The sequence below is a fragment of the Callithrix jacchus genome, chromosome 4, assembly GCF_049354715.1.
Source record: "Callithrix jacchus isolate 240 chromosome 4, calJac240_pri, whole genome shotgun sequence".
In the NCBI taxonomy this organism is placed as follows: domain Eukaryota; kingdom Metazoa; phylum Chordata; class Mammalia; order Primates; family Cebidae; genus Callithrix; species Callithrix jacchus.
In genome coordinates this window covers 42654185-42680210 of record NC_133505.1, presented here as the reverse complement: position 1 = coordinate 42680210, position 26026 = coordinate 42654185, and the positions used below count along the sequence as shown (strand labels likewise).

Here is a 26026-nt window from a genome sequence, read left to right as displayed (position 1 = left end):
GGCTAGAGTGCAGTGGTATAATCATAGCTTACTGCAGCCTCAGTCTCCTGGGCTCAAGCAATTCTCTTGCCTTGCCTCAGCCTCCCAAGTATCTGGGACTAAAGGTTCAAGCCACCATGTGTGGCCAGCTTTTTGAATTATTAAATGGCTAAAGTTCTTCATATATTACTGGATATAAGTCCTTTGTTAGTAATAACTCTTGTGAATATTTCCTCAATATGTGACTTGTGACTTGGTTGTTTATTTATTTATTTATTTATTTATTTATTTATTTTTGAGATGGAGCCTCACTTCGTTGCCCAAGCTGGAGTGCAGTGGCGTGATCTCAGCTCACTGCCACCTCCTTCTGGGTTCAAACAAGTCTCCTGCTTCAGACTCCCAAGTAACTAGGATTACAGGCATGCGCCACCATTCTCAGCTAACTTTTGTATTTTTGGTAGAAAAGGAGTTTTGCCATGTTGGCCAGGCTGGTCTCAAACTCCTGACCTCAGGTGATCTGCCTGCCTCAGCCTCCCAAAGTGCTGGGATTACAGCCTTGAGCCACTGTGCCCGTCCTATTTCTTTTCCTTTCTTTTTTCTTTTTCCTTTTTTTTTTTTGAGATGGAGTCTCACTCTGTGGCCCAGGCTGGAGTATAGTGGCCCAGGCTGGAGTGCAATCTTGGCTCACTGCAACCTCCGCCTCCCAGGCTTAAGCGATTCTCTTGCCTCAGCTTCCTGAGTAGCTGGGATTATGGGCGCAAGCCACCATACCTGGCTACTTTTTTAATTTCAGTAGAGACAGGGTTTCACCATGTTGGTCAGGCTGGTCTTGGACTCTTGACCTTGTGATCCACTGCCTCAGCCTCCCAAAGTGCTGCGATATCAGGCGTGAGCCACCGTGCCCAGCCTATTTTCTTAAATATATCTTTTGATTAGCAGAATTTTAACTTTTTGATAAAGTCTTATTTATCATATATATATATATTTTTTTTCTTGAGACAGGATCTTGCTCTGTCACCCAGGCTGGGGTACAGTGGTGCAATCATGGCTCACCATAGCCTCCACCTCCTAGACTCAAGTGATCCTCCCACCTCAGCCCCCTAAGTAGCTGGGACCACAGGCATGCACCACCAAACCCAGCTAATTTTTTATTTTTTATAGAGACAGGGTTTCACCACGTTGCCCAGGCTGTTCTCAAACTCCTGGGCTCATGCGATTTGCCCATTGGCCTCCCAAAGTTCTGGGGCTATAGATGTGAGCCACTGGGCACCACCTAATCTATCATTTTGTTGTTGTTGTTGTTTTTTTTTTTTTTTTTTTTTTTTAAAGACAGACTCTCATTCTGTCACCAGGCTGGAGTGCAGGGGCATGATCTTAGCTCACTGCAACCTCTGCCTCCTAGGTTCAAGCGATTCTCCTGCCTCAGCCTACTGATTGGATGGGACTACAGGTAATCACCACCATGACCAGCTAATTTTTGTATTTTTAGTAGAGACAGGGTTTTACCATGTTGGGCAGGATGGTCTGGATCTCTTGACCTCGAGATCCACCTGCCTCGGGCTCCGAAAGTGCTAGAATTACAGGTGTGAGCCATGGCGCCTGGCCTGTTTTTTTTTTTTTTTTTTTTGAGATATTGTCTCACTCTGTCTCCCAGGCTGGAGTGCAGTGGCATGATCTTGGCTCACTGCAACCTCTGCCTCCTGGGTTCAAGCAATTCTCCTGCCCCATCTTCCTGAGTAGCTGGGATTAAATGTGCATGCCACCACGCCCAGCTAATTTTTTTGCATTTTTAGTAGAAGCAGGGTTTTACCTTGTTGGTCAGGCTGCTCTCAAACTCCTGACTTCGTGATCTGCCTGCCTCAGCTTCCAAAAGTGCTGGGATTACAGGCGTGAGTCACAGTGCCTGGCCCGAAATTTTGTTGTTGTTGTTATTCCTTTCTGAGTCCTGCTAAGAAATCTTTGCCTACCTCCAAGTCTTGAAAATATTCTCCTATGATTTCTTCCAAATTGTTCACAGTTTTGTTATAGGACCAACAGGTTTGTTGCTCACTGTGCAGTAACAGACCCATTACACTGAGACAGCAGAAATGCAGCCCAGAGTTTGATAATCACGGGGCACCAAGGAGGAGACAGAAGCGGATACTCAAATCCATCTCTCTGAGGAGTTCTGGGCTGGGATTTTTAAGGGGATAATGGAGGGTGAGGGGCTGAGAAACTGAGGTAGTTGATTGGTCAGGACAAGGGGATGAAATCATCAGGATGTGGAAACCGCATTCATTGGTGAGTTAGTTTTTTTTTAAAATAATTTTATTAAATTTTTACGTGGACCACTTCACAAATTTGCATGTCATTCTTGCGCAGAGGCCATGCTAATCTTCTCTGTATCATTCCGAGTTTAGTATATGTGCCGCCAAAGCGAGCTGGTGAGTTAGTTTGTTACTAGGTTCTTCAGACCAGCCATGTCAGTAGTTTAATTAGTATGCAGGACCTGAAGGACTATGAAGGGAAAACTTAACATTTCTTTTTTTTTTTTTTTTTTTTTTTTGAGACGGAGTTTCGCTCTTGTTACCCAGGCTGGAGTGCAATGGCGGGATCTCGGCTCACCGCAACCTCTGCCTCCTGGGTTCAGGCAATTCTCCTGCCTCAGCCTCCCGAGTAGCTGGGATTACAGGCGTGCGCCACCATGCCCAGCTAATTTTTTGTATTTTTAGTAGAGACGGGGTTTCACCATGTTGACCAGGATGGTCTCGATCTCTTGACCTCGTGATCCACCCGCCTCGGCCTAACTTAACATTTCTTAATGTTAAAGTTGTTATGTAAAGAGCAGCTGAAGCAGTTGCAATCTTGCAACAGTGTCTATGTGATCCTAAGAGAACAGGCAGCAAATAACCACAAGGAAGCAGCTCAGAGAGCAAGCTGACCTCATGATTAACACTGAATGTGCGACAAGCTTGGCTGATTTTCATTTCTCCCTCCTCCTTCTTCCCTGATTAATTTTATAAAGTTTAAAGGGGCCAGGCGCGGTGGCTCACGCCTGTAATCCCAGCACTTTGGGAAGCCGAGGCAGGTGGATCACGAGGTCAAGAGATCGAGACCATCCTGGTCAACATGGTGAAACCCCGTCTCTACTAAAAATACAAAAAATTAGCTGGGCATGATGATGTGTGCCTGTAATCCCAGCTACTCAGGAGGCTGAGGCAGGAGAATTGCCTGAACCCAGGAGGCGGAGGTTGCAGTGAGCCGAGATTGCGCCATTGCACTCCAGCCTGGGTAACAAGAGTGAAACTCCATCTCAGGAAAAAAAAAAAAAAAAAGTTTAAAGGGATATTTTCAGTTTTAACTTTTACATTTATATTTATGACCTATCCCAAATTAATTTTTCTGTATAGCATGATGCAAGAGTCAAGGTTCATTATTTTTCCATATGACTATCCAGTTGTTCTAGCACCATTTGTTGAAATAGTTTTGCTGGGCGCGGTGGCTCACACCTGTAATCCCAGCACTTTAGGAGGCCGAGGTGGGTGGATCACGAGGTCAAGGGATCGAGACTATCCTGGTCAACATGGTGAAACTCCGTCTCTACTAAAAATACAAAAAAAATTAGCTGGGCATGGTGGCGCGTGCCTGTAATCCCAGCTACTCAGGAGGCTGAGGCAGGAGTATTGCCTGAACCCAGGAGGTGGAGGTTGTAGTGAGCCAAGATCACGCCATTGCACTCCAGCCTGGGTAACAAGAGCGAAACTCCGTCTCAAAAAAAAAAAAAAGAAATAGTTTCCCTCCCTCACTGATTTGCTATGGCACTTTTGTCAAAAATCAATTGACTATGTAAGTGTGGGTCAATTTTGGACTCTATTCTGTTTCACTGATCTATAATCTGTATGTCAATTTTTAGACTGATAACACATTGTCTTGATTACTACAGCTTTAGAGTAAATCTTTTTCTTTTCTTTTTTATTTTTAAGACAGGATCTTGCTCTGTTGCCCAGGCTGGAGTGTGTGGTTGCATGATCATTGCTCACTGTAGCATGAATCTGGGCTCAAGTGATTCTCCCACCTCAGCCTCCCAAGTAGCTGGGACTATAGGTGCACACCACCAGAGCAGGCTAATTTTAAAATTTTTGTAGAGACAGAGGTCTCGTGCTATGTTGCCTAGGTTGGTTTTGAACTCCTGGACTCAAGTGATCTTCCTGCCTTGGCCTCCGAAAGTGCTGGGATTACAGATATGAGCCACTACACCTGGCCTAGAATGTTTTTTAAATTCAGGTCAAGTCTCCAGCTTTGTTCCTTTTGGAGATTGTTTTGGCTATTCTTTTGTTTTTTGTTGTGAGTGTGTGTGTTTTTTGTTTTTGAGACAGGGCCTTGCTCTTTCTCCCAGGCTGGAGTGCAGTGGCTCACTGCAATGTCGACCACCTAAAATCCCTTGATCAAGCGATCATCCCTTCTCAGCCTCCTGAGTAGCTGGGACTGCAGGCCCATGCCACTACACCTGGGTAATTAAAAAAAAAATTTTTTTTGAGATGGAGTCTTGCTTTGTCATCTAGGCTGGAGTGCAGTGGTGCGATCTTAGCTCACTGCAACCTCTGCCTCCCGGGTTCAAGCGATTCTTCTGCCTCACCTTCCTGAGCAGCTGGGATTACAGGCGTGTGCCACCATGCCTGGCTAATTTTTGTATTTCTAGTAGAGACAGGGTTTCACCATATTGGCCAGGCTGGTCTCGAAATCTGGAGCTTGTGATCCACCTGCCTCAGCCTCCCAAAGTGCTGGGATTATAGGTGTGAGCCACCCCACCCAGACCAATTTTTAAATTTTTTGTAGAGACATGGTCTCAGTACATTGCCCAGGCTGGTCATGAACTCCTGGGCTCAAGCAATCCTCCTGCCTTGGCCTCCCAAACTGCTTGGATTATAGGTGTGAGCCACCATGCCCAGCTTCAAGTTAATTTTTACTTAATTTGAAAATTTAAATTTAAATTAAATATATATATATATTTTTGAGACAGGGTCTTGCTCTGTCACCAAGGCTGGAATGCAGTGGCTCACTGTAGTTTCAAACTCCTGGGCTCAAGTGATCCTGCCACCTCAGCCTCCTCCTTCATAGCTGGGATTCCAGGTACACACCACCATGCCTACATTTTTTTTTTTTGAGACAGTGTCTCACTCTGTCACCAGGCTGGAGTGCAGTGGAGTGATCTCAGCTCACTGCAACCTCTGCTTCCTGGGTTGAAGTGATTCTCGGGCTTCAGCCTCCTGAGTAGTTGGGATTACAGGCACTCAGCATGATTCCTGGCTAATTTTTGTATTTTTAGTAGAGATGGGGTTTCATCATGTTGGCCAGGCTGGTTTCTGACCTCAGATGATCCCCCTGCCTTGGGCCTCCCAAAGTGCTGAGATTATAGGCATGAGTCACTATGCCAGCCCCATTTTTTTTTTTTTTTTAGATGAGATTTTTGAGATTAAGATCTCGCCGCCCAGGCTGGAGTGCAATGGCGCGATCCCAGCTCACTGCAGCCTCTGCCACCCCTGGCTCTGGTGATCCTCCCACCTCAGCCTCCTGAATAGTTTTTGTTTTTAAATTATACTTTAAATTCTATTTTTTTTTTTTTTTTTTTTTGAGACAGGGTCTCTATTGCTCAGGTAGCACAATCTCAGCTCACTGCAATCTCCACCTCCCAGGCTCAAGTGATCCTCTCATCTCAGCTTCCTGAGTAGATGGGACCACAGATGCATGCCATCAACTCTGGCTAGTTTTTGTATTGTTTTGTAGAGATGGGGTTTTGCCATGTTGTCAGGTCTGGTCTCAAACTTCTGTACTCAAGCAATCTTCCTGACTTGACCTCCAAAAGTATTGGGATTACCAGCATGAGCCACTGCGCCTGGCCACTGATTTTTAAATTTTTAGTAAAGTTGGGGTCTTGCTATATTGCCCAGGCTAATCTTGAACTTTTGGCCTCAAGCAGTCCTCCTGCCTATGCCTCCCGAAAAGTTGGGATTAAAGGTGTGAACCATGACACCTGGCCTCATCTACCTGGTTTTTTGAAGCAGGGTCTCTTTCTGTTGCCCATGCTGGAGTACATTGGTACAATCATAGCCCACTGCCCACACTGGAGTACAGTGGTATGATTATAGCTCACAGCAGCCTTGACCTCCTAGCCTTGAGCGATCCTCCCACTTCAGCCTCCTGAGTAGCTGGGACCACAGGCATATGCCACCACAGCCGGCTAACTTAAAAATTAATTACTTGTAGAGACCGGGTCTTCTTATGTCCTCCTCTCCTCTACCTTTTAGTCATGAAGATGCCTTATGTTTTCCATAAAAGTCTTTTTTTTTTGAGATGGAGTCTCACTCTTGTTGCCCAGGCTGGAGACAATGGTGTGACCTTGGTTCACTGCAACCTCTGCCTTCAGGGGTTCCAGAGATTCTCCTGCTGCATCTTCCCAAGTAGCTGGGATTATAGGCACCCACCACCATGCCTGGCTAGTTTTTTGTATTATTAGTAGAAATTGGGTTTTTTTTTTGAGATGGAGTTTCACTCGTTACCCAGGCTGGAGTGCAATGGTGTGATCGCGGCTCACTGCAACCTCCGCCTCCTGGGTTCAGGCAATTCTCCTGCCTCGGCCTCCTGAGTAGCTGGGATTACAGGCACGCGCCACCATGCCCAGGTAATTTTTTGTATTTTTAGTAGAGACGGGGTTTCACCATGTTGACCAGGATGGTCTCGATCTCTTGACCTCGTGATCCACCTGCCTCCGCCTCCCAAAGTGCTGGGATTACAGGTGTGAGCCACCACGCCTGGCTGAAATTGGGTTTTACCATGTTCGCCAGGGTGGTCTTGAACTCCTGACATCTGGTGATCCACCCACCTCAGCCTCCCAAAGTGCTGGGATTATAGGCGTGAGCCATCGCACCAGGCCTATGGTTTTAGTTTTTATGTTAAAGTCTATAATCCAGCCAGGCATTATAGACTTGGGAGGCTGAGGTGGGTGGATCACACGGTCAAGAGAGCAAGACCATCCTGGTTAACAAGGTGAAACCCCATCTCTACTAAAAAAAAATACAAAAATTAGCTGGGCATGGTGGTGCACGCCTGTAGTCCCAGCTACTCGGGAGGCTGAGGCAGGAGAATTGCTTGAACCCAGGAGGCAGAGGTTGCGATGAGCCGAGATTGTGCCATTGCACGCCAGTCTGGGTAACAACAGAGAAACTCCGTCTCAAAACAAACAAACAAACAAACAAAAGCCCTTGTCCTTTCTTCATTGGATTGCTCTGGTGCCTTTGTTGAAAATAAATAACCATGAAGTGTGAGTCTATTTCTGGGTGCTCTATTCTGTTCCATTGATCAATTTATCTATCCTTACACAAATGTTACACTGTCCTGGATACTGTCTTTTTTTTTTTTTAAACAGAGTCTCGCTCTGTCACCCAGGCTGGAGTGCACTGGCGCAATTTCGGTTAACTGCAACCTCCACCTCTTGGGTTCAAGCGATTCTTTTGCCTTAACCTCTCAAGCAGCTGGGACTTACAGGCGTGTGCCCCCACACCCTGATTACTGTCATCCCCCCCTCCCCAATTACTGTCATTTAATAGTATTAAAAGTAGATAGCCGGATGTGGTGGCTCACACCTGTAATCCTAGCACTTTGGGAAGCTGAGCTGGGTGGATCACCTGAGGTCAGGAGTTCAAGACCAGCCTGGCCATCATGGTGAAACCCCATCTTTATTAAAAAAAAAAAAAAAAAAAAAAAAAAGTAGGTCATACAAATCCTTTGACTCTGTTCTTTTTAAGACAGGGTTTCACCATGTTGGTCAGGCCGGTCTTGAACTCCTGACCTCAGGTGATCCACCCGCCTTGGCCTCCAAAGTGCTTGGATTACAGGCGTGAGCCACCATGCCCACCCTGGACTCTGTTCTTTTTCAAGTTTTTTTTTCTATTTTACATCCTTTTCATATGCACTTTAGAATTGTTTTGCCTACTTCTTCCCAAAAAACTGCCAGAATTTTTATAGGAATTGTGTTGAATCTATATGACAGTTAGGGAAAATGGACATCTTTGGTTTTTTTTGTTTTTAATTTTTTATTGCATTTTAGGTTTTGGGGTACATGTGCAGAACATGCAAGACAGTTGCATAGGTACACACATGGCAGTGTGTTTTGCTTCCTTTCTCCCCTTCACCCACATTTGGCATTTCTCCCCAGGCTATCCCTCCCCAGCTCCCCCCCCTGCCACTGGCCCTCCCCTTTTCCCCCCAATAGACCCCAGTGTTTAGTACTCCCCTCCCTGTGTCCATGTGTTCTCATTTTTCATCACCCACCTATGAGTTAGAATATGCGGTATTTCATTTTCTGTTCTTGTGTCCGTTTGCTGAGAATGATGTTCTCCAGATTCATCCATGTCCCTACAAACGACACAAACTCATCATTTCTGATTGCTGCATAATATTCCATGGTGTATATGTGCCACATTTTCCCAATCCAGTCTATCATCAATGGGCATTTGGGTTGGTTCCAGGTCTTTGCTATTGTAAACAGTGCTGCAATGAACATTCGTGTACATGTGTCCTTATAGTAGAATGATTTATAGTCCTTTGGATATATACCCAGTAATGGGATTGCTGGGTCAAATGGAATTTCTATTTCTAAGGCCTTGAGGAATCGCCACACTGTCTTCCACAATGGTTGAACTAATTTACACTCCCACCAACAGTGTAAAAGTGTTCCTTTTTCTCCACATCCTCTCCAGCATCTGTTGTCTCCAGATTTTTTAATGATCACCATTCTAACTGGCGTGAGATGGTATCTCAATGTGGTTTTGATTTGCATCTCTCTAATGACCAGTGATGATGAGCATTTTTTCATATGATTGTTGGCCTCATATATGTCTTCTTTTGTAAAGTGTCTGTTCATATTCTTTGCCCATTTTTGAATGGGCTTGTTTTTTTCCTGTAAATCTGTTTGAGTTCTTTGTAAATTCTGGATATCAGCCCTTTGTCAGATGGGTAAACTGCAAAAATTTTTTCCCATTCTGTTGGTTGCCGATTCACTCTAGTGACTGTTTCTTTTGCCGTGCAGAAGCTGTGGAGTTTCATTAGGTCCCATTTGTCTATTTTGGCTTTTGTTGCCAATGCTTTTGGTGTTTTGTTCATGAAGTCCTTGCCTACTCCTATGTCCTGGATGGTTTTGCCTAGATTTTCTTCTAGGGTTTTTATGGTGCCAGGTCTTATGTTTAAGTCTTTAATCCATCTGGAGTTAATTTTAGTGTAAGGTGTCAGGAAGGGGTCCAGTTTCTGCTTTCTGCACATGGCTAGCCAGTTTTCCCAACACCATTTTATTAAACAGGGAATCCTATCCCCATTGCTTGTTTTTGTCAGGTTTATCAAAGATTGTATGGTTGTAGATATGTCATCTTCGTTTTTTTTGCGACAGAGTCTTGCTCTGTCGCCAGGCTGGAGTGCAGTGACATGATCTCAGCTTACTGCAACCTCTGCCTCCTGGGTTCAAGCAATTCTCCTGACTCAGCCTCCTGAGTAGCTGGGATTACAGGCATGTGCCACTACGCCCGGCTAATTTTTTGTATTTTTAGTAGATACGGGGTTTCACAATGTTGTTTAGGCTGGTCTCGAACTCCTGACCTCAGGTGATCTGCCCACTTCCGCCTCCTAGAGTGCTGAGATTACAAGCATGGTCCACTGTGCTAGGCCAAGTATAATTTGTTTAAACAAATTTAAATGTTCTACTTATCCATTATCTTCAAGGAAAGGACAGAATCCCTTGGTTAATGTTCCCTGAACAAAGATAAATTATTATTCAGCCAAGGGATCTGGGAGTGATCTTGTGGACTCTTGAAATAAACATGCCCATAGGCTGGGAGTGTGGCTCACGCCTGTAATCCCAGTACTTTGGGAGGCTGAGGGACAAGGACTGCTTGAGTCCAGGAGTTCGAGACCAGCCTGGGCAACTTGGTGAAACCCCATATCTACAAAAAAAAATACAAAAGTTGGCTAAATGTGGTAGTGCTCCAATGTGCATGATAGGCGTCTGTGGTCCCAGTTACTTGGAAGGCAGAGGAGGGAGTATCTCTTGAACCCAGGAGGTCTAAGCTGCAGTGAGCTGGCCTTGATTAACACAGCAAGACCCTCTTTCAAAAAAAACCAAAACAAACATGCCCATAAAAAGCCTGGGTAAGGAATTAGAAACCAAAAGAAAACCTCCATCTATCCATTCAATATTTACTGAACACTAATTTTCTTTTCTTGAAGAGAAGAAAAGTTAACAGGCAAAGTATTAGTAGCATCTGGTGTGCACTGAGTGCCTACTATGTGCCAGGGCCAAGTAGGTTTTTCATTTCTATTTTACAGAAGTTAAAAAATGATGTAATTGGGAGAGAGATCCAAGATAGCCGATCACTAGCAGCTCAGGCTTGTAGCTCCCAGTGAAAGCGCAGAGAACAAGAGGACACTACACTTTCAGACAAATTTTTGTTGCTCACGGAGCAGGAGATTCCCAGCGGAGGAGCCCCACAGGTCACCAGTGCGACTCTTGTGGCCGGCACGGCAGTTCTCAGTGCAGAGTAAACGGGACTGGGTCCCCTTTTGGTCGATGTTTGGAGCTCCGCGAAGGCAGAGTCGCCTATTCAGCTGATTGAAGAAGGGATTCAGGAGGGAAGCCAGACCGGAGACTCCTGGACAGAAAAGCACCAAGACTCTTGACGCCACTGTTTTAGCCGGCACAGTGAGTTGCTCAGATTTTGGTGCTGGGAATCAACAAGTTGGATGTCCACTCAGAGACCTAATTTGAAAGTCGGTAATTACAAAGACGACAGGTGGATAAATTTACAACGACGGGAAAAAACCAGTGTAAAAAGGCTAAGAATACTCAAAATCAGAATGTCTCTCCCTCTACGGAGGATCACAGTTCCTCTTCAACAAGGGAACGAGGCCTGATGCAGGATGAGTGCGTTCCAATAACAGAAATAGTCTTCAGAAGGTGGATAATAAGAAAATTCTATGAGTTAAAAGAACATGTTCTAGCCCCATGTAAAGAACTTAAGAACCTTGAAAAAAGGTTTGACGAAATCCTAATGAGAATAGACAATTTAGAGAGGAATTATTAATAAGTGAATTAATGAAACTGAAGAATACAATGCGAGAACTCCACAAAGTATGCACAGGTTTTAACAGTCGAATTGATCAAGCAGAAGAAAGGATATCAGAGTTCGAAGACCAACTTAATGAAATCAAACGAGAAGACAAGATTAGAGAAGAAAGAGTAAAAAGGAATGAGCAAAGTTTCCGAGAAATATGGGACTATGTGAAAAGACCTAATTTACATTTGATAGGTGTACCTGAATGTCATGAAGAGAACGAATCCAAGCTGGAAAATATTCTTCAGGAAAACTTTCCTAACCTAGTAAGGCAGGACAATATTCAACTCCAGGTAATACAGAGACCACCACAAAGATATTCCTCAAGTAGAGCAACCCCAAGACACATAATTGTTAGATTCACCAGGGTTGAAATAAAGGAGAAAATTCTAAGGGCAGCTAGAGAGAAAGGTCAGATTACCCATAAAGGGAAGCCTATCAGACTTATAGCAGATCTCTCAGCAGAAACCCTACAAACTAGAAGAGAGTCGGGGGTCAATATTTGATATCCTCAAAGAAAAGAATTTTCAACCCAGAATCTCATATCCAGCCAAACTAAGCTTCATAAATGAAGGAAAAATAAAATTTTTTGCAAACAAGCAAGCACTCAGAGATTTCATGACCATCAGGCCTGCTTTACAAGAGCTTCTGAAAGAAGCACTACACACAGAAAGGAACAACCAGTATCAGTCATCCCAAAAAGTTACCAAAAGGTAAAGAGTATCTCCATAATGAAGAATCTATATCAACTAATGGTGCAAAATAGCCAGCTAGCATTAAATGACAACATTAAACTTAAAAATATCAATATTAATCCTAAATTTAAATGGAATAAACGGCCCAATAAAAGACACAGATACCCAAACTGAATAAAAAGTCAAAACACATCGGCATTCTGTATTCAGATCCATCCCATAAGCAAGGACACACAAAGACTCAAAACAAAAGGTTGGAGGAAGACTCACCAATCAAATGGAGAGAAAAACAAAAACAAAAACAGGAGTTGTAACTTTTGTCTCTGACAAAATAGACTTTAATAGTAACAAAGACCAAGAGAAACAAAGGACATTACATAATGATAAAAGGATCAATGCAACAATAGGAGTCAATGATCATAAATATATATGCACCCAATATAGGAGCACCCAGATACATAAGACAATTTTTCAATGACTTATAAAGAGATTTGGACTCCCACACAATAATAGTGGGAGACTTCGACACCACATTGTTAATATTCGACGGATCAATGAGATAGAAAATTAACAGGGACGTTTATGATTTGAACTCAGACCTGGAACAAGTAAACTCTGAATATTTATAGAATTCTTTACCCCAGGTCCACAGAACATACATTTTTTTTAGTATCACATTACACCTATTTTGAAAGTGACCATATAAATGGAAGCAAATCACTCAATCACTCTTCAGCATTTGCATATCATTTCACGATTTAAATGAAATATTGGTTGGCTGTTTGTTATTTTCTTTCCTTATTCCTTCCTGTCTCCGTTGTTAAGCACAATTATCGGCATAAAAGAAGTTTGTTTTTTTTTTGAGACGGAGTTTTGCTCTTTTTACCCAGGCTGGAGTGCAACGGCAGGATCTCGGCTCACTGCAACCTCCGCCTCCTAGGTTCAGGCAATTCTCCTGCTTCAGCCTCCTGAGTAGCTGGGATTACAGGCACGCGCCACCATGCCCAGCTAATTTTTTTGTGTTTTTAGTAGGGATGGGGTTTCACCATGTTGACCAGGATGGTTTGGATCTCTTGACCTCGTGATCCACCCGCCTCAGCCTCCCAAAGTGCTGGGATTACAGGCGTGAGCCACCGCGCCCGGCCCCTAAAAGAGGTTTTTAATACCTACTTTTAGATTGCATTCCAGCCTGGGCAATAGAGCAAGACTCCTGTCCTCTTTCCCCCTTTTGCTTTCATAAAAAAAAAAAAAAAAAAAGTAATTGGGTGGTATGAACACTAAAAAATGTTACTGAGGTTACAACCAAGATATGTTTGGTTTCAAATCCAGATCTTTTTTGACTGCTAAATACAAGCAAATTCATAAAGGATAGTAAGTCGGCCACACCAGGAATCCCAGCGCTTTGGGAGGCTTAGGGTGGATAGCTTGAGGCCAGGAGTTCGGGACCAGCTTGGGCAACAAAATGAGACCCACACCCTCATCTCAACAAAAAATTAAATTAAAAAAATTAAAAAACCAAAAAGGTTAATAAGCAAGTCACAGACATATCCTGCACAGGATTTCTCGTACGTTTAGGGCATCTGCATGGCATAAGGTTAGTTCTGGGCTGCTAAGAACATTCACAGGTCATATAACAGTCTTCCTTTCTGGAGAGCTTCTGTCTTTTCCTGGAGAAGCCATTTGACATCCATAACACACACTCCTCATTTATTGCCAAAAACGACGTTTTATGATTAACATTATGTGTGTATACACACACACGCGCCTTCGTTTCTGTCCCTCTTGTTTACCTTAGGAGGAAGCAGGCTGGGGACGGTGGCTCATGCAAGTCCAGCACTTTGGGAGGCTGAGGGGAGCAGATCACGAGGTCAGGAGTTCTAGACCAGCCTGACCAACATGGTGAAACCCGGTCTCTACTAAAAATACAAAAATTAGCCGGACGTGGTGGCACGCGCCTGTAATCCCAGCTACTCAAGAGGCTGAGGCAAGAGAATCGCTTGAACCCAGGAGGCGGAGGTTGCAGTGAGCCAAGATTGAGCCACTGCACTCCAGACTGGGTGAGACGCCGTCTCAAAAACAAAAAAAGAGGAAGCATTTGGTTTTAGCATCAATAAAGGATTGCAGGATAAATATTTGTTATTTGTAATGAACGACATGCACCAACTCGTAAGACATCCAGAGGTTCAGGCTATCAACGCAAAGTGTACGCGCCTCCCAAGCCCTGTTTCCTTGCAGTTCCAAATCCCAGGTGTCTCAGGCTGCAAATTCCGTTGCCTTTAACTGCATCCTACTTTCTCTTCCAGACAATTCTCCCTCATCCCCTTCGAGACCGACCCAGGGCCAAGGGGAGGGTGGCATGACCTTGGTTCATCCCCGGCCGCGAAGACGCGGCGTGACCTTGGCCAAGTCCCCACTTCCCCATCCGCTAACTGGCGAGGCTGCACCGGAGGGTCTCCGCCCCTGCCGCTAGGCGTCTTGCGCCGTTACCCCTATTTCCCTGGGCTTCCTCCACGCGTCCCACCAGTACTACGCCTACGCTGTCGGCGTAGTGGCCGCGTGGAGACTTGCGGCCCTCTCTTTTTAAGGCCATTTCTTTTCAACGCTGGTTTCCGCCGCGCAGACTGGGTGGGCGCGATTCCCGAACACGGCCTGCGCTGCGAGCGCGCGGCCGTCCCGCAGGCCGGTGCGGCCTTACGCCGCTGACGCAGCGCGCCCAAGATGGCGGCGCGGTCGTCGTCGGGGGTGGCGGCGGCAGAGGGGGCGGCGGCCCTGGCGGTAGCGGAGACGGTAGCCGTGACGGTGGCAGCGGCGGCGCGGGATCTGGGCCGGGGGGAATGAGGCGGCCCCGGCGGGCCAGCGGTGGAGCCTTGTAGCGGAGAAGCTCCCCCTCCCTGCTTTGCTTGGCCGAGCCGGGGGCGCGCGCGTGCGCGACCGTCCGGAGCGGGCTCCCTACTCCTCGACTCCTGCGACCCGCATCGCACCCCCACCCGGGCCCGGAGGATGATGAAGCTCAAGTCGAACCAGACCCGCACCTACGATGGCGACGGCTACAAGAAGCGGGCCGCATGCCTGTGTTTCCGCAGCGAGAGCGAGGAGGAGGTGAGGCGCCGGGCTGGACGGGCTGGGGTCGCCGGGTCTCCGGCCGCTTCGGGTGGAGGCGCCGGAGGCGCGGCCGCGGGAGGAGAGTGTGCCTCGGCTGCTTGGTTCGGGGAGAATGAATTTCCGATTGAATTTCCTGAGGCGAAAAACAGGGGGAAGAAAAAAGGACGGTGGGGCGGGGAGGGGGGGGGAAGCGGCTGCACCGGACACGCCGGGCGGAGGGGTTGGCCGGCCTGTGGCCGGAGCGCTTCGATTTGGCCGCCGGTCACCGGGGAGAGCGGCCGCGGGAGAAGGCAGTGGGCTGGGAAGAGTGCAGCTTTCGGTCCAGGCCAACGGCTTTGATACAGGAAGGGCCGCTCCGCGTTTGTCAGCCAGGCACATGTGTGCGGACGCCGGCATGCACGAGGCGCGGGCTGGCCTTTGTGGCAGAGAAATAGTGCACTTCATTGGCAGGTTTATGGTTTGCTGAGGGATTATGTGTCTGTGAGCCCAAAGCCGAGAGTTGGGGGTGGGGGTGGGGGTGTCAGGAAGATTTAGGGCGTTGTGCATAAGCCACAGCCAGCTGTTTATTTTACAGTGCTCTGGGTGGCCCTTATGGTGTAGACTGAGAAGAAAAGACATTTGATCTGATCATCTTTGTGTGCTGAAAATGTTTCATATTAATTGGGAAGACCAAAAGCGGTATTTAAAATTTTTGCCCTGGTGTTCCTTCACTGCCTTGTGGGAAAACCTTTAGGATTACATTCGCTAGAAAAATAGAAATGTTTTAGAATCAGTTTCCTTTTATAATATGTAGGATACTTAAAAAAAAAAATCTCTGCTTCCCAAAGCCGTTTCTGTGGTGATGAAGGGAATTCAGAGAAGCACATGTTTTGTAAATCCACAAAGAATAGCTGCTTTGGAAATTCATAAGATGCCTGTGGGAATGCATTTCTCTGTGTGCATGGTGGTAAAATGGCAGTTAAACTGGAAACAATGAAGGACAGTGGAATCCAGTATGTTATATTCCGACATTCAGCTGTGGGTTATGGTGGCAGGGCCGCAGTACAGTGCATCGTGTCGAAATGGGAAAAGGAACTTGACCCATTAGTTATGAAAAGAAGCTGTGGCGAAAGAGAGAATTGCCATGCTGTCCAGAGGTATTTAGGAGGAAGTGGGTGTTCGAATTATTGCCTGAAGAAGATTAGTAAATTGTGCTGTTAAGGAATCCCATGTGTGCTCCCTTTCAGCAAAACAGAACAAAAGGAGATTTGGAAATGTATGCTTTGTATCCTACTATATACATTGTAAAAGTGCCTGGCTGGGCAAGGTGGTTCACGCCTGTAATCCCAACACTTTGGGAGGCTGAGGCAGTCAGATCATCTGAGGTCAGGATTTCGAAATCAGCCTGGCCAACTTGGTGAAACTCTGTCTCTACTGAAAATACAAAACAATTGGCAGGGCCTGGTGGCTCATGCCTGTAATCTCAGCTACTGGGGAGGCTGAGGCAGGAGAATTCACTGAAACCTGGGAGGTGGAGGCTGCAGTGAGCCAAGATCCTGCCACCGCATTCCAGCCTGGGAGACAGAGCAAGAATTTGTCTCAAAAAAAAAAAAACGGTCCCCAAAACAGCTGAAACAGATGCATTGCAATAGCTAAGCGGGGCCATGTTGTAAATTATGAACTGTTTTGGAATACATATTTGAGTAAAGTCAAGTCATTGGTGGTACTTACTGCTCCAGAGGCTTTATTCGCTTCATTATCATGTCATGTTAGGGGAAATCAGATGGGATCACAGGCTCTTAAGGGAAAACTATAATAGCATGTTTTACTGCTAGTATGCCTAAATCTGTGAGCACCCCAATTATAAGTAGAACGGTGTATAATTTAGTTGTATGAATGATGCAAGACTATTTGTTTTTTTGGGTTTTTTTTGAGACGGAGTTTCGCTTTTGTTACCCAGGCTGGAGTGCAATGGCGCGATCTCGGCTCACCGCAACCTCCGCCTCCTGGGTTCAGGCAATTCTCCTGCCTCAGCCTCCTGAGTAGCTGGGATTACAGGCACGCGCCACCATGCCCAGCTAATTTTTTGTATTTTTAGTAGAGATGGGGTTTCACCATTTTGACCAGGATGGTCTCGATCTCTTGACCTCGTGATCCACCCACCTTGGCCTCCCAAAGTGCTGGGATTACAGGCGTGAGCCACCATGCCTGGCCCAACTATTTGTTTTTAAAAAAATCACACTAGGCTGGGCGCAGTGGCTCACACCTGTTACCCTCGCACTTTGGGAGACCAAGGTGGTGTGAGGCCAAGAGTTCAAGAGCAACCTGGTCAACATAGAGACCCCCATGTCTAAATTAAAATAATAATAATAAATCATACTAGAAATAGGAAACATATTTTTGGAAAATTGAAAGCTCTTTATAGATCATAAGCAAACTAACAAAGGCTTAATTTTCTGTTTTCTGCTATATGTTTTATTATGCACTGACATTAGCAACATTAATGTTGAAAGCTTACTTGTCTGTTTAGGTTGCCCCACGGCCTCTTACAAGTCAGATCAGGCATAGGACTTCCCTTCTAGGAGCTTACTTTTTTTTTTTTTTTTTTTTGAGACAGTCTTGCTATGTCACCCACACTGGAGTGTAGTGGCCTAATCTCGGCTCACCGCAACCCCCACCACCCGGGTTCAAGCGATTCTAGGAGCTTAAATTTAAAAAATTTATTTATTATTCATTTATTTTTGAGACGGAGGCTCGCTCTTTTGCTCAGACTGGAGTGCAGTGGTGCCATCCTGGCTCATTGCAACTTCCACCTCCTGGGTTCAAGCAATTTTCCTGCCTCAGCCTCCTGAGTAGCTGGAATTGCAGGTATCCGCCACAATGCCCGGCTAATTTTTGTATTTTTTAGTAGAGATGGGGTTTTGCCATGTTGACCAGGCTGGTCTTGAACTCTTGACCTCAGGTGATCCACCTGAGGGAGTATAGGCATGAACCACTGTGCCTGGCCTTTATTTATTTATTTTTTGAGACAGGGTCTCATTCTGTCACCCAGGTTAGAGTGCAGTGGTGTGATCACAGCTCATGGCAGCCTCAGCCTCCTGTGCTCAAACAATCCTCCCATCTCAGCCTCCCAAGTAGCTGGGACTACATGCATGAGCCACCACACCTGGTTGATTTTTAAATTTTATATAGGGACAGGGTGTATTAGTCCCATTTTCACACTGCTATAAAGAAATACCCGAGACTTAGTAATTTATAAAGAAAGGGGTTTAATTGACTCAGTTCTACATGGCTGGGGAAGCCTCAGGAAACTTACAATCATGACAGAAGGCAAAAGGGAAGTAAGAACCTTCTTCAGAAGGCAGCAGGAGAGAGAGGAGCAAAGGAGGAACTTCCACTTACAAAACCATCAGATTGGCGGGGTGCAGTGGGGCATGCCTATAATCCCAGCACTTTGGGAGGCCGAGGCAAGTGGATCACAAGGTCAGGAGCTTGAGACCAGCCTGGCCAAGATGTTGAAACCCTGTCTCTACTAAAAATACAAAAATTAGCTGGGTGTGATGGCATACGCCTGTAATCCCAGCTACTCAGGAGGCTGAGGCGGGAGAATCCCTTGAACCTGGGAGGTGGAGGTTGCAGTGAGCCGAGATCATGCCATTGCACTCCAGCCTGGGTGACAGAGTGAGACTCCATCTCAAAAAAAAAAACAAAAAAAAACAAACATCGGATTTTGTGAGAACTCATTATCATGAGAACAGCATGGGGGAAACTGCCCCCATGATCCAATTACCTCCCTCACTCAAGACATGGGAGGGATTACAGGTTCCTCCCTCAACAGGTGGGGATTACAAATCAAGATGAGATTTGGGTAGGGACACAGAGCCATACTGTATCACAGGGTCTCCCTATGTTGCCCAGGCTAGTGTCAGACTCCTGGGCTCAAGAGATCCTCCCACTTCAGCCTCCCAAAGTGCTGGGATTATAGGCAAGAGCCACTTTGCCAGGCCAGGAGCTTAAGATTTTAAACTGTTAAAATGAAGTTTCTTTAATGGATTGAAACACTGAGTTTCCTTTATTAAATGTCTTTGAACACTGGTTAATGAGCAGTGGAATCATGCAAAGCTTTAAATTACAGATTCAGTGGGTGTAACAGCTAAAGCCTGGGTAGAACAAGACAATTAATATGTCCCTTTTAGACTTGTTCAGTTCAGTTCAATAAGCATGTATTAAAAATAACAAAAGCATGTATTAAAGAGCTGCTATGGCTGCAGCACTGTGTCATGGGGAATCTAAAGATTATCATCCCTCTCTGCCCACAGAGTTGCATAGTTTTAGGTGAGATTCCTTAATTGGGAGGGACTTTGGGCCACAGAGTAATCTCTAGGGTGTTTTTCAACTCTCAGATTATATAATTGTGTTGGAAGGGAAGTAATTTGTTAGTTCCAGGAGAACTTTTATGTTCTCGATAGACATGCCAGAAGCATTAGCTGCCACACATTGTGGGAATGTAAAATTCAAACCAAATAGGGCATTCAACCCAATTAAAAAAATTTTTTTTGGCCAGGCTTGGTGGCCCACGCCTGTAATCCCAGCACTTTGGGAGGCCAAGGCAGGTGGATCATGAGGTTAGGAGTTCAAGACCAGTCTGGGCAACATAGTGAAACCCATCTCTACTAAAAATACCAAAAATTAGCCAGGCGTGGTGATGTGTGCCTGTAATCCCAGCTATTCAGGAGGCTGAGGCAGGAGAATCTCGTGAACCTGGGAGGTGGAGGCTGCAGTGAGCTGAGATCATGCCATTGCACTTCAGGCTGGGCGACGGTGTGAGACTCTGACTCTGTCTCAAAAAAAAAAAATTTCTCCTGCCTCAGCCTCCCGAGTAGCTAGGACTACAGGCGCATGCCACCATGCCCAGCTAATGTTTTTGTGTATTTAGTAGACACGGGGTTTCACCTTGTTGACCAGGATGGTCTCGATCTCTTGACCTTGTGATCCACCCGCCTCGGCCTCCCAAAGTGCTGGGATTATAGGCGTGAGCCACTGCACCCGGCGCAAAAAAATTTTTTTAATGGGCACTCCTGGCTTTAATCAAGATAGAATCGTTTACAGAATATTATTAGCATTAATACAGTAGTAATACAAGTACAAACGGGACCTTGATTTATAAATTTAAGCAATGTCAAGAAGCATACATACAATGTGATGAAAAAGAGATGAAAATACAGTCATGTGTCACTTAACATTGGGGATACCTACTCAGAAATGCATCGTTAGGTGATTTTGTTGTTGTGTCAGCATCAAAGAATGTACTTACACAGACCTGGCTGGTATAGCCTGCTGCACATCTAGGCTCAGTGGTATAGCCTGTTGTTCCTAAGCTGCAAAACTGTACAGCATGTGGCTGTACTGAATAAATAGGCATATGTAACACCAGCAGCATTTGTGTATCTAAACATACCTAAACAAGCAACGTACAGGAAAAATATGGTACAGAAAATAAAAATGGTTCACCACTTACTTTATGGAGCTTACATGACTGGAAGTTGCTCTGGGTGAGTCAGTGAGTGAGCAGTGAATAAATGTGAAGGCCTAGGACATTATTGTGCACTAATGTGGACGTCATAAACACTGGACAACGTAGGTTACACTAAATCAAAGCATTATTTTTCTTCAATAATAAGTTAACCTTAGCTTACTGACATTTTTTTACTTTATAAACTTTTTTTTAACATTCTGACTCTTGTAATAATACTTAGCTTAAGACACATTGTATAGCTCTATAAAAATATTTTATCTTTTTTTCCTGTCATAGTTAGATCACTTTATTTATTTTTTTGAGATGGAGTTTCGCTGTTGTTACCCAGACTGGAGTGCAGTGGCGTGATCTCGGCTCGCCGCAACCTCCACCTTCTGGGTTCAAGCAATTCTCCTGCCTCAGCCTCCCGAGTAGCTGGGACTACAGGCGTGCACCACTATGCCCAGCTAATTTTTGTATTTTTAGAAGAGACGGGGTTTCACCTTGTTGACCAGGATGGTCTCCATCTCTTGACCTCGTGATCCCGCCTTGGCCTCCCAAAGTGCTGGGATTATAGGCTAGATCACTTTAAAAGAGAGAGAGAGAGATGAGATCTTCCTCTATTGCACAGGCTGGGCTCAAGTGATCCTACCACAGCCTCCCAGGCAGCTAGGACAGCCGGTGTGTGCTACTCTGCCTGGCTAATGTTTTCTTTGTTACATCTTTATTCTAGAAACTTTATTTTGAAATATTATGTATTTATTACATTATTTATTTGTTTTACTTTTTGTTCCTCTGCTTACCCATATTTTACTTTTAAAGCTTTTTCTTTTGTTGAAAACAAAGACACAAATACACATTAACCTGGGCCTATACAGGGTCAGAATCATCAGTATTACTATCACTGTCTTCCACCTCCGCATCTTTTCCCACTGGGCGGTCTTCAGAATAATACGCATGGAGCTGTCATTTCCTATGACAACAATTTCTTCTGAGACTGTTTTACGTTTAACTTTATTTTGTTTTTGTATTTTTGAGGTGGAGTTTTTCGCTCTTGTTGCCCAGGCTGGAGTGCAATGGCACAATCTCAGCTCACTGCAACCTCTGCCTCCCAGGTTCAAGCAATTCTCCTGCCTCAGCCTCTTGAGTAGCTGGGATTACAGGCATGCACTACTACACCAGACTAATTTTATCTTTTTAGTAGAGATAGGGTTTCTACATGTTGGTCAGGCTGGTCTCAAACTCTCAGTCTCAGGTGATCCACCTGCCTCAGCCTCCCAAAGTACTGGGATTACAAGTGTGAGTCACAGCACCCGGCCACAATTAACTTTGTTTTTATTTTATTTTAATTTAATTAATTAATTTATTTATTTTGAGACGGAGTTTTGCTGTTGTTACCCAGACTGGAGTGCAATGGCACGATCTCGGCTTACCTCAACCTCCGCCTTCTGGGTTCAAGTAATTCTCCTGTCTCAGCCTCCTGAGTAGCTGGGACTACAGGTGTGCACCACCATGCCTAGCTAATTTTTGTATTTTTAGTAGAGATGGGGTTTCACCTTGTTGACCGGGATGGTCTCAATCTCTTGACCTCGTGATCCACCCACCTCGGCCTCCCAAAGTGCTGGGATTATAGGCGTGAGCCACTGCGCCCAGACAACTCTTTGTTTTTAAAAATAAGTAGAAAGAATCTGGGCACGGTGGCTCACGCCTGTAATCCCAGCACTTTAGGAGGCTGAGGCAGGCCGATCACTTGAAGTCAGCAGTTCAAGACCAGCCTGGCTGATACGGTGAAACCCTGTCTCTACTAAAAATGTAAAATTAGTCTGGCATGGTGGTGCATGCCTGTAATCCCAGCTACTCAGGAGGCTGAGGCAGGAGAATCGCTTGAACCCAGGAGGCAGAGGTTGCAGTGAGCTGAGATTGTGCCACTGCACTCCAGCCTGGGCAACAGAGTGAGATTCCATCTCAAAACACAAATAAATAAATAAGTAGAAAGCATATACTCTAACATAACAATAAAAAGTACAGTAAATACATAAACTTGTTACAGTCATTTACTATCAAGTATTTTGTACTGTACATAATTGTATGTGCTGGACTTTTTTTTTGTTTTGAGATGGTCTTACTCTGTTGCCCAGGCTGGGGTACAGTGGTGTGATCAGGGCTTAAGCAGCCTTGACCTGCTGTGCTCAAGTGATTTTCCCACCTCAACCTCCCAAGTATCTAGGACTCCAGGCATGCACCACCATGCTTGGCCGATTTTGTATTTTTTTTTTTTTTGTAGATACAGGGTTTTGGCATGTTGCCTAGGCTGGTCTTGAACTCCTGGACTAAAGCGGTCTATCTCCCCAGTAGATTTGTAATCCCAAAATGCTGGGATTACAGGCATGAGCCACTGTGCTCATCTGTGCTAGACTTGTATATGACCAGCGTCACAGTAGGTTTGATTGTGTGGTCACCATAAACACATGAGTAGTGCATTGTGCTGTGACACCAAAGCTACAGTGGGATAGGAATTTCTCAGCTCCATTATAATCTCTTGGGACCACTGTTATACATGTGGTCTGTAGTTGACTGAAATGTTATGTGGTATAGCCAAACCTTCTGTTATTCTAAGTTTTTTTTTCCTCCCAGCCCCAGAAAACTTTATAGACCAGCAATGAGAGGGTGAAATTCTTATCCAGCCTCCCAAGTAGGGTGTGTTAACATAGCAAGTTTATTGAACACTCACTGAGTGCCAAGTTTTATGATACAGTTATAAAGGAGACAGACATGCAGGGACCTTAGAGTCTACTGGGAGATATGGAAGAACAAACTCCCAACAAAATGATGAAAGTGATTCTCTTTTTTCTTTCTGGCTTCTTTCTGGCTTCTTTTCCTGTTGATAAACAAAAATTAATAGAAAAATATCTCCCGCTTAACAAGTTCTCCTGATTGTTGTTGATATGCTGATAAAATCTTTAAATTGGGTATTCGTGGTAACATTTATTACAGTACTTTGAACATGATATACAGTGGACAGTCTCTTAACCAACCACCACTTTAACCAGCTTGGTACACTAAATGGCTGTTACTGAGCAGGCTGCTGGGTCTGGTGTACCCCAACCAGGTAGCTTCCCAGCTACTGAATTGAATGCTTACCTTTATTCCTGTATCTGTTTTTTTTTTTTAAGATAATAGCATTATATTAAAATGAAACCATCTTCTTTTAAAAAAGAAAGAAAGAGAAAGGTGGAAGTGTGGTCTGAACAATGAAGTTATCAGTTCTGAGCAGCAGGGCTCTGATGTTGTCCCAATCAGTGCCTTGCGTCTGGGCCCCCGAGAAGGCACGAGAGAGGGCACCGAAGCTCCAGGCGGCAGGAGGGTGGAGAGAGCACACAGCATTCCACCATTCAATAGCAGCCAGAAGCTCAGCCTGAACAGTCTAGGAGGGAGATGGGAAAAGCAGGTTTGGAAGCTTCTGCTCTGGTCAGACACCGCTTCGCCCCAGGGGTTAGCTGACCTGAACACGGTGTTGTGCTGTTGGGTCACCCGGTTGAACATGGCCCTCCTGCTGAGCTCCTTGAGTTCGGCGGCCCCCATGTAGGTGCACGTGGACCTCAGTCCCCGGAGAATATCCAGGCTAGTGTTTTCCACATCTCCTTTGTAAGGCACTTCCAAAGAGGCTCTGCACTCAGCAACTCCTCCTGCGTGCTTCTTCATGGTCGTGTCTGAGCTCATCCTGTAGAAGAGCTTGAGCTTCTGTCCGTTCCTCTCAATCACTTCTCCAGCACACTCTGTATGATCCGAAAACATCCCTCCCAGCATGACAAAATCGGCTCCAGCTCCAAAGGCTTTGGCGACATCCCCTGGACACGTGCAGCCCCCATCAGAGATGATGTGGCCCTTCAGGCTGTGGGCAGACTCTGTACACTCAATGACTGCACTCAGCTGGGGGTAGCCCACTCCCCGTCTTGGTGTGGGTGGTGCACACAGAACCTGGTCCAACTCCCATTTTGATGATATCTGCTCCGGAAAGAATAAGCTGCTCTACCATTTCTCCTGTCACCACGTTCCCTGCCATAATGGTGTGTTTGGGAAATTTGGCACTGATGAGTTTCACAAATTCCACAAAATGTTCTGAATACCCATTGGCCACATCCAGGCAAATAAACTTAATCTGTGGCACCGCTTCCAGGATGCTGCTCATCTTTTCCAGATCGTTCTGCCCACTGCCTGAACTCATGGCTACGTGCTGCAGACATTCTGGGTGATTTGCGACAAAGAGCTTCCAGTCATCCAGCATGCTTATGAATTGCTGTAAACATGGAGTGCTGTGACATCACAGCTGCCATCTCAAACGTGCCCACAGTGTCCATGTTGGCCATGATGATGGGAATCCCTGAGTAGGTCTGCTTTGAATTTTGAAATGCGAAGATGTGTTCAAGATCCACCTTGGCACGGCTCTTGAGGCTGCTCCGCTTAGGTTGGAGCAGGACATCCTTGAAGTCGAGCTTGAGGTCCACGTCTATGTGGGGCATGGCACGGTGGCTGCGGTGGTGGGGCAGCACGGCGGGCGCTGGGGCTGCTGTGCCGTGGCTGGGAGGTGGTGCAGGCCAGGAACACACGCCGCGCTCTTAAACCCGCCCCTCCTGTATCTGTTTATGTTCATTGTACTTGTAATTGTGCAACTTAATTAACCAGTGAAATTTGAGTTCAGAAAAGAACACGGCTGGGTATGGTGGCTCATGCCTGTAATCCCAGCACTTTGGGAGACCAAGGCAGGCAGATCTGTGAGCCCAGGAGTTCAAGACCTACCTAAGCAACATGATGAAACATTGTCTTTACTAAAAATACAAAATTAGCCAGGCATGGTGGCATGCACCTGTAGTCCCAGCTATTCTGGAGGCTGAGGCACAAGAATCGCCTGAACCTGGAAGGCAGGGTTGCAGTGGCACAAGATCATGCCACTCCAGCCTAGGTGACAGAGTGAGGGTCTGTCTCAAAAAAAAAAAAAAAAAAAAAAAAAAGGAAAGAGCAATCACTGCTCACTTACATGGACAAGCAAACTGGAGAAGATTGGAGAGGGGATCTTAAAAGTCTAGAAGGACTCTGTACATAGATTACTTCATGAATGTTTTAGGTTTTTGTTCTTTATAGAAAGTAGGACTGGGGCCCGGCGCGGTGGCTCACGCCTGTAACCCTAGCACTTTGGGAGGCCAACGTGGGAGGATCACCTGAGGTCAGGAGTTCAAGACCAGCCTGGTCATCATGGTGAAACCCCATCTTTAAGAGAAAAAAAAAAAGAGAGAAAGTAGGACTGGAAAACACAGGTCATTCATAATGGGTGTGGCATATGAAAGAAGATAACTTACAATTCAACAATAGACTCATACTCCAAACAACATCTTGGCCCTACAAAGATTAGCAAATAAATACATATTTATATACATAGAAAAGATTTATTTGCTAATAAATAATACATATACATATTATTATTTATACACTACAGGTGTGTGCCACTGTACCCTGCTAATATATATTTTCTATTTTTTGTAGAGATGAGGGCTTATTTTGTTGGCCCAGACTGGTCTGGAACTCCTGGCTCAAGGGATCCTCCCTACTTGGCCTCCCAAAGTGAT

At 45.4% G+C, this 26026-nt stretch overlaps 2 protein-coding genes, 1 non-coding gene and 1 pseudogene across 3 annotated transcripts in view; 2 read left to right on the top strand and 2 right to left on the bottom strand.

The window, feature by feature from the left end:
- RPS10 (ribosomal protein S10) overlaps positions 1-13939 on the top strand; it is a 32685-nt gene extending 18746 nt beyond the window's left edge. The window contains exon 5 of the mRNA XM_054253895.2: positions 13605-13939. Within this exon, the coding sequence (XP_054109870.1) occupies positions 13605-13690 (86 nt within the window). The 3' untranslated portion in view covers positions 13691-13939. The remainder of the gene's footprint in view (positions 1-13604) is intronic.
- Positions 2296-2400, bottom strand: LOC118153280 (U6 spliceosomal RNA). Its single transcript, XR_004742536.1, has one exon. It is a non-coding gene; the product is annotated as a U6 spliceosomal RNA (small nuclear RNA).
- A 568-nt stretch (positions 13940-14507) lies between the features above and the next one.
- The window catches only part of NUDT3 (nudix hydrolase 3), a 129592-nt gene continuing 118073 nt past the window's right edge, over positions 14508-26026 (top strand). Inside the window, exon 1 of the mRNA XM_002746452.7 lies at positions 14508-14908. Coding sequence (XP_002746498.2) covers positions 14810-14908 — 99 coding nt within the window. The 5' untranslated portion in view covers positions 14508-14809. The remainder of the gene's footprint in view (positions 14909-26026) is intronic.
- On the bottom strand, positions 23560-24925 carry LOC103792401 (GMP reductase 1 pseudogene; annotated as a pseudogene).